The 8,778-nt window shown below is 43.2% G+C and overlaps 1 protein-coding gene across 3 annotated transcripts in view; it reads left to right on the top strand.

Annotated features, from left to right (window-relative positions):
- MSRA (methionine sulfoxide reductase A) overlaps window positions 1–8,778 on the top strand; it is a 230,084-nt gene that overhangs the window by 122,654 nt on the left and 98,652 nt on the right. For all 3 annotated transcript variants that reach the window (XM_010840281.1, XM_010840283.1, XM_010840282.1), the window contains one exon: window positions 5,299–5,405. In XM_010840281.1, coding sequence (XP_010838583.1) covers window positions 5,299–5,405 — 107 coding nt within the window. The remainder of the gene's footprint in view (window positions 1–5,298; window positions 5,406–8,778) is intronic.

Below are 8,778 nucleotides of genomic sequence, written 5' to 3'. Positions count from 1 at the left end.
CTCTTTGTAAAAAAAAAAAAAAGATTTTTTTTTTAATGTGGACCATTTTTAAAGTCTTTGTTGAATTTGTTACGATATTGTTTCTGTTTTATGTTTTGCTTTTTGGCCACGAGGCTTGTGGGATCTTAGCTCCCTGACCAGGGATTGAACCAGCAGCCTCTGCATTGGAAGGCAGAGTCTTACCCACTGGACCACCAGGGAGGTCCTCAAGTCAACCCTCTTTAAAGTTACCCCTCTGTGCACAGTGTGTTGGGGACAGCCCAAATCTGCACAGGAAGACAGGGACAGCAGTGGCAGGAGCCATATCAGTATGACAGTGTTACAGTGATCAATGTTACAATGATCAAGTTAGAATGTAGAGTCAAGGGGTCATGATCCAAGGAAGAGTCCAGAAATTCCTGTCCCAGAGTGCAGTAGTAGTATGAACTCTTCATTGTATAAATAAATCCATGAATTATTTTTTATAAAAATCCATCCCCATACATGGGCTTGTCTGGTGGATCAGCAGTAAAGAATCCACCTGCCAATGTAGGAGCCGCCAGTTCGACCCTTGGGTCGGGAAGATCCCCTGGAGGAGGAAATAGCAACCCACTCCAGTATTCTTGCCTGGGAAATCCCGTGGAGAGAAGAACCTTGTGGGCTACAGTCCACGGGGTCAGAAGGAGTCGGACACAACTGAGTGACTAGACAGCAACAGTTACCTTTCATGCTTGCCCAGGATGACAGCCGTGTGCCTCTTTTCCGCCCAGCCACACAATGTTGTGAAATCTCCCAGGTGTTTCTACCCCTTAGGTTGTCATGTCACTACAAGAGGAGCTCTAGACATGGAGGCAGACTTAAGGGTTTCACTGTGTCATCCTTCTGCCAGATAATCTGTGAAAATATCACCAGTGCAAGAGCCCACTGTAAACCATATCCTGGGAGGGATTCTTCATTATTCTCACTCTGTTTTCTCAAAAGCAGGTCTTTATCCATAAGCCACAATTTTCCATAATCTTATGATAATTTAGAGACCTCCAGATACACACACAGATAATTATTGTCTTCTGTGTACAAGATGTATGTAATCTTACTCAAACTTGTTGAAAAATATAAATAATATAACCATCTGCAGGCTCTCTTTTCCTCACATGCTATTTCTCTTAAAAAAAAAAAAATAGATTTAAACACCTGCACATGGAGTTGCAAAAGTAAGTAGTCAGGATACCTGGAGTAACAGGCAAATTTGGCCAAAATGAAGCAAGGCAAAGGCTAACAGAGTTTTGCCAAGAGAATGCACTCGTCATAGCAAACACCCTCTTCCAACAACACAACAGAAGACTCTACACATGGACATTACCAGATGGTCAACACCGAAATCAGATTGATTATGTTCTTTGCAGCCAAAGATGGAGAAGCTCTATACAGTCAGCAAAAACAAGACCGGGAGCTGACTGTGGCTCAGATCATGAACTCCTTATGGCCAAATTCAGACTTATATTGAAGAAAGTAGGGAAAACCACTAGCCCATTCAGGCATGACCTAATCAAATCCCTTACGACAAGGGATCAGATCTGCTAGACACAGTGCCTGACGAACTATGGACGGAGGTTCGTGACACTGTAAGGAGGCAGGGATCAAGACCATCCCCATGGAAAAGAAATGCAAAAAAGCAAAATGGCTGCCTGGGGAGGCCTTACAAAATAGCTGTGAAAAGAAGAGAAGCAAAAGGCAAAGGAGAAAAGGAAAGATATACCCATTTGAATGCAGAGTTCCAAAGAATACCAAGGAGAGATAAGAAAGCCTTCCTCCGTGATCAATGCAAAGAAATAGAGGAAAACAATAGAATGGGAAAGACTAGATATCTCTTCAAGAAAATTAGAGATACCAAGGGAACATTTCATGCAAAAATGGGCACAATAAAGAACAGAAATGGTATGGACCTAACAGAAGCAGAGGATATTAAGAAGAGGTAGCAAGAATACAGAGAAAAACTATACAAAAAAGATCTTCATGACCCAGATAAACATAATGGTGTGGTCACTCACCTAGAGCCAGACATCCTGGAATGTGAAGTCAAGTGAGCTTTAGGAAGCATCACTATGCACAAAACTAATAGAGGCAATGGAATTCTAGCTGAGCTCTTTCAAATCCTAATAGGTGATGCTGTGAAAGTGCTGCACTCAATATGCCAGCAAATTTGGAAAACTCAGCAGTGGCCACAGGACTGGAAAAGGTCAGTTTTCATTCCAATCCCAAAGAAGGGCAATGCCAAAGACTGTTCAAACTACTGCACAATTGGACTCATCTCATATACTAGCAAAGTAATGCTCAAAATTCTCCAAGTGAGATTTCAGCAGTATGTGAACGGTGAACTTCCAGATGTTCAAGCTGGATTTAGAAAAGGCAGAGGAACCAGAGATCAAATTGCCAACATCTGTTGGATCATAGAAAAAGCAAGAGGATTCCAGAAAAACATCTACTTCTGCTTTATTGATTACACCAAAGCTTTTGACTGTGTTGGTCACAACAAACTGTGGAAAATTCTTCAAGAGATGGTAATAGCAGACCACCTTACCTGCCTCCTGAGAAATCTTATGCAGGTCAAGAAGCAGCAGTTAGAACTGGACATGGAACAACAAACTGGTTCCAAATTGGGGAAGGAATACGTCAAGGCTGCATGTTGTCACCTTGCTTATTTAACTTCTATGCAGAGCACATCATGTGAAATGCCAGGGTGGATGAAGCACAAGCTGGAATCAAGATTGCTGAGAGGAATATCAATAACCTCAGATACACAATAACCTCAGATGACTCTGCCACCCTTATGACAGAAAGTGAAGAGGAACTGAAGAGCCTCTTGATAAAAATGAAAGAGGAGAGTGAAAAAGCTGGCTTAAAACTCAACATTCAAAAAAAATAAAGATCAAAACAATGGAAACAGTGTCAGACTTTATTTTGGGGGGCTCCAAAATCACTGCAGATGGTGACTGCAGCCATGAAATTAAAAGATGCTTGCTTCTTGGAAGAGAAGCTATGACCAACCTAGACAGCATATTAAAAAGCAGAGACATTACCTTACCAACAAAGGTCTGTCTAGTCAAAACTATGGTTTTTCAGTAGTCATGTATGGATGTGAGAGTTGGACTATAAAGAAAGCTGAGCACCAAAGAATTGATGCTTTTGAACTGTGATGTCGGAGAATACTCTTGAGAGTCCCTTAGACTGCAAGAAGATCAAACCAGTCAATCCTAAAGAAAATCAGTTCTGAATATTCATTGGAAGGACTGATGCTGAAGCTGAAACTCCAGCACTTTGGCCACCTGATGCAAAGAACTGAGTCATTTAAAAAGACCCTGATGCTGGGAAAGATTGAAGGTGGGAAAAGAAGGGGATGACAGAGGAAGAGATGATTGGATGCTATCATCGACTCGATGGACATGAGTTTGGGCAATCTCTGGGAGTTGGTGGTGGACAGAGGCCTGGTGTGCTGCAGTCAATGGGTTGCAAAGAGTCAGACACGACTGAGTGACTGAACTGACTGACTGCCACGTGGAGAACCTGGTTTTCTGCATCTTGTGCCAAATGGAGAGGGATGTGACTTGATGTAAAAATCAGTGATCTGGCAGTGCTTTTTCTTCACAGGAATATTTCAGAAGGAACTGTAATGCTACCCTCCTGCCATTATGCAAATAGATGTTAGGACAAAAGGGTGGGATATAGTCACACTGGAGGAGCCCTACTTGTAAGAGAAGGAGGGAAAACTGAAGAAGACAGAGAACAGTCTGGAATGTATATTTATCCACTCTCTTACACAGTCTCTTAAGTAACATTTACAAGAATACATACATATCATATACTATAAATAATACTTAATATAATATATGCATTGGTGCGTGCTAAGTCGCTTCAGTCGTGTCTGACTCTGCGACCGTATGGACTGTAGCCTGCCAGGCTCCTCTGTCCGTGGGATTCTCCAGGCAAGAATACTTGAGTGGGTTGCCATGCCGTCCTCCAAGGGATCTTCCCGACCCAGGGATCAAAGCAGTGTCTGTCTCCTATTAGCTGGTGGATTCTTTACCATTAACACCACCTTGGAAGCTCCTACTAATATGTATCTACACTATAGTACCACCACTATAATACTTAAATGAATATATAACTTACAAAGAAATGAAATAGATATCACAATTTGATATTACTCAGTGCTTATTGGAGGTATGGGATGGTTAATCTTTAGGATACAATATTAATATTTCAATGTCATTATTGATATTGGCTTTTTAATAATGAGTTCCTGATCCCCCTTGTGACCTTTGTATATGGAGGAGAGGAGGGGGTTCCACAGGTGAGAGAATGGGATTTCTAGGAAGTCACCTAAGCTGGCTGGAGGAGGGCATGGCAATCGTTCCAGTGTTCTTGCCTGGAGAATCCCATGGGCAGAGACGGAGGATCCTGGGGGCTTTTCTCCACGGGGTCACAGAGTTGGACAGGACCGAGCAACCCAACAGCAACAGCAGCAGCACCTTCACTGTGGGCTGGGGAACTTGGATCTGTTGCTTTAGGAAGGTTGCATCTTTTATGGGGGGAGTTTGCGGGTACTTGTTAAACTGAAGCCGATGCTTTAGTGACGCAGTAAATGTGTGTGAAGTTCTTTCCTCAGCAGCATGGGGATCTGTAGGGGATCTCTGACAGGCCGGTGGCAGTGTATGATGGGGACCCCACCATTCAGTTAGAAGTTGACCTTGAGGTACTGTTAGCTCTACACTCGAGCTGCTGTGACTGGGAAAGTGCCCTGGGCTGACTTGAAAATGCCAGGTTTTCCTTTGACTGGGTGTGTGACCTTAGGCAAACTCTTTAAACCCGTTGAGCATCAGTCACTTTGTCATTTATTAGGCGTCTCCTCTGTGTAGGGCACCACGCCAGGCATTTCTCCGCATATTATTCCATTTCCTTATCTGCCAAGCAAGGGATGGTACCACCTGCCACACAGTCTCTCATCAGAATCCACAGAAACAGTGTGTTATCACAGAGCTTCACAATCAAAAAATGGTTATGACTTCAATATCTGCATGGAAGAATGCATGTTTGTAGAGCATCTACTATGATGCGATACTTGAGATAAATTTTCCTAAAACGCAGATACGTTATAATTAAAACAGGCAAAGCAAAACAGATACATTGCCTGCTTGTTCAAGGAGAGTTGTGTCAGGATGAAACTGAAACGAGCACTTAGCAGGACGTGAGTCCTGAAGGACGTGTGACACTGGCCTCATGGCCCAGGCCACCCCAGTAACCCTACGCTTTCCACTTCCCCAGGCATGCGCCAAGGCAACGACCACGGCTCTCAGTACTGCTCAGCCATCTACCCGACCTCTGCCGAGCACGTGGGGGCAGCCCTGAAGTCCAAGGAGGACTACCAGAAGGTAGGTCCCATCTCCCTCCCAGGCCACCTGTGGAGGAAGAGTCTGGTTCTTGGCACCTGGCCCTGCGTTCCGTTTGCATGTTCTGGGAAATTTCTGTCAGCCTCGTGGAATAGAGCCCTTTTGCTCCATAGAAGAACGTGCTCTTATGAATGTCTCCTAAACTCAGCTCATCCAGATGAACACACAACTTAACATCAAATTTCTCTCTCTCTCTCTGAGTCTCTTTTTTTTCTTCTTTTTGTATTAATCTGCTTGGGCTGCCATGACAAAGCACTACAGATGGGATGCTTAAGCAGCAGAAATCTGTGGTCTCACAGCCCTGTTGAATCACAGGGTGTTTAAAGTCATGGTGTTGGCAGGACTGAATCTGCTCGGGGACTCTCTCCTGGGCTTGTAGCCGACTGTCTTCTCCCTGTCTTCTCATCATCGGCTCTTTGTGCGTCTGTTTCTGGGTCCAAATTAATACCATTTATGACAACTCCAGTCACGTTAGGTCAAGGCCTTAGCTAATGACCATACTTAACTCCATCACCTCTGTTAATGTCTCCAGGGGAGGTCACATGCTGAGGTCCTGGTAGTTGGGATTTCCGCGTATCTTTTTGGGGGACGCATAATTATGACTGTTAACTGGGTTGATGTTTGTGAAGCATAGAGCATAGCAAAGTGCTCAACAGATGGTAGCCCATATCACTGTTGGGATTTCAGCTTCAGTTTGGTAGATGAAGCCTTGGTTGCTGATACCATCACTTGAGAAAAGTAATGCATGACGAGAGAGGAGGCTTAGGGCCGGAAGAACAGTAGCACTTGAGAGATGGGTTAGAGAAGTGCCTAGGGCAGACGAGACACGGTGGCAGGTTCAACAGAGGACCAGCGCCAAGCAAAAACTTCACAGTTCATTCTGTTTGGTTTAATCTCACTATATTTAATTATAAAGGTTATGTTATTAATACTAAAAGTAACATATAATTAGTGCTATATATTGATTTCCTAATGTAATGATTCACAGTCTCTCTTAAAAACTCCAGAAGAATATTAATTTCCCTCCAGACCATCTCAAAATGAGTTGATCTTCTTGTGTTCACCTTGAAGAGGTTAAGGTCAAAAGGTTAGTGCCTCCCACATGAGGACGAAGAGGCTAACTTACACCTAATAGTCTGGTTTCTACCCCAGTATAGTTTCTATCTTTAGCTTTGAGTAGAACCCACATTGACCATTGACCTTAGATAACTGATAGACATATGAAGTAAAATTTAGATATTAAGTGTTACTTGTTTCAATAATTTCTCCGTTACTTTTGTAGATTGGGGGAATGTTAATCTTGAACAATCTTGTTCAGTGTTAATCAATGAATAATCTTGACAGTTGTTCTAACCTAGTGCTCTTTGGATGTTCTGTACCTAGGGACATGGGAATTAAATACATTCCTATATATACATATATCCCCTTCATGGATCACAGCCTTGGCTTTTAAAAGTAAGGTCTATTTCAAAAATAAAAATTGGGCTCTTCTGTGCCCCCAACATCCAGATATCCATTGTGGTTCATGTACCCACGTAGAATTGCTTAATCACCAACTCAGAGAACAAATAATGTCATGTCTCTTTTAGTTTTATACATAAATAAAAACTGGCTCTGAATTATACTGACAGATGAATAGAAAGTCCAGTACTTTTCTCCTGGCAAACTGACTAACTCCAGAGAGTCTTGACTCTAGACCAGTGCCACCGTACAACCCTCTGCCCAACAGCAGTGGTCTGCCCTGCAGTGTCCGGATACTGTGGGGAAGAGAGAGGTGAGGCCAAGGGCATCTGAGTTGGTGCACGAGAGGTGGCTGGTGTGACAATATGCAAAGGGTCCTTCACCTGCCCCTGCCTGGTCCACGCCAGGCAGCTGACTGCAGTCTCCAGGATGATTTTCTATGACTTAGTGGCTTTTTGGCTCCTCTGTTAGAGCAAACAAGTCTAGTTTTAGCAGGCATCCTGGTACCATTGTTGAGTTATGTAATGTGCAGAGATATAGAGAGCAGAGTACATCATGAGAAACGCTGGGCTGGAAGAAGCACAAGCTGGAATCAAGATTGCCGGGAGAAATATCAATAACCAGAAGCATAAGATATTAAGAAGAGATGGCAGGAATACACAGAAGAACTGTACAAAAAAGATCTTCATGACCAAGATAATCACGATGGTGTGATCACTCACCTAGAGCCAGACATCCTGGAATGTGAAGTCAAGTGGGCCTTAGGAAGCATCACTACAAACAAAGCTAGTGGAGGTGATGGAATTTCAGTTGAGCTATTTCAAATCCTGAAAGATGATGCTGTGAAAGTGCTGCACTCAATATGCCAGCAAATTTGGAAAACTCAGCAGTGGCCACAGGACTGGAAAAGGTCAGTTTTCATTTCAATCCCGAAGAAAGGCAATGCCAAAGAATGCTCAAACTACCGCACAATTGGACTCATCTCACACGCCTGTAAAGTAATGCTCAAAATTCTCCAAGCCAGGCTTCAGCAATACGTGAACTGTGAACTTCCATATGTTCAAGCTGGTTTTAGAAAAGGCAGAGGAACCGGAGATCAAATGGCCAACATCCGCTGGATCATGGGAAAAGCAAGAGAGTTCCAGAAAAACATCTATTTCTGCTTTATTGACTATGCCAAAGCCTTTGACTGTGTGGATCACAATAAACTGGAAAATTCTGAAAGAGAAGGGAATACCAGACCACCTGACCTCTTGAGAACCCTATATGCAGGTCAGGAAGCAACAGTTAGAACTGGACGTGGAACAACAGACTGGTTCCAAATAGGAAAAGGAGTTCGCAAAGGCTGTTTATTTAAGTCATATAAGTCAACCCTGCTTATTTAACTTATATGCAGAGAACATCATGAGAATTGCTGGGCTGGAAAAAGCACAAGCTGGAATCAAGATCGCCAGGAGAAATATCACTAACGTCAGATATGCAGATGACACCACCCTATGGCAGAAAATGAAGAGAAACTAAAAAGCCTCTTGAAGAAAGTGAAAGAGAGTGAAAAAGTTGGCTTAAGGCTCAACATTCAGAAAAGTAAGATCATGGCATCTGGTCCCATCACTTCATGGGAAATAGATGGGGAAACAGTGGAAACAGTGTCAGACTTTATTTTGGAGGGCTCCACAATCACTGCAGATGGTCATTGCAGCCATGAAATTAAAAGACGCTTGCTCCTTGGAAGGAAAGTTATGACCAACCTAGATAGCATATTCAAAAGCAGAGACATTACTTTGCCAACAAAGGTCCGTCTAGTCAAGGCTATGGTTTTTCCTATGGTCATATATGGATGTGAGAGTTGGACTGTGAAGAAGGCTGAGTGCTGAAGAATTGATGCTTTTGCACC

The sequence above is a fragment of the Bison bison genome, unplaced genomic scaffold (assembly GCF_000754665.1).
Source record: "Bison bison bison isolate TAMUID 2011002044 unplaced genomic scaffold, Bison_UMD1.0 scf7180017864143, whole genome shotgun sequence".
NCBI lineage: Eukaryota > Metazoa > Chordata > Mammalia > Artiodactyla > Bovidae > Bison > Bison bison.
Note: the sequence above shows the minus strand (reverse complement) of the source record. Positions and strands in the feature narration are given on the sequence as shown.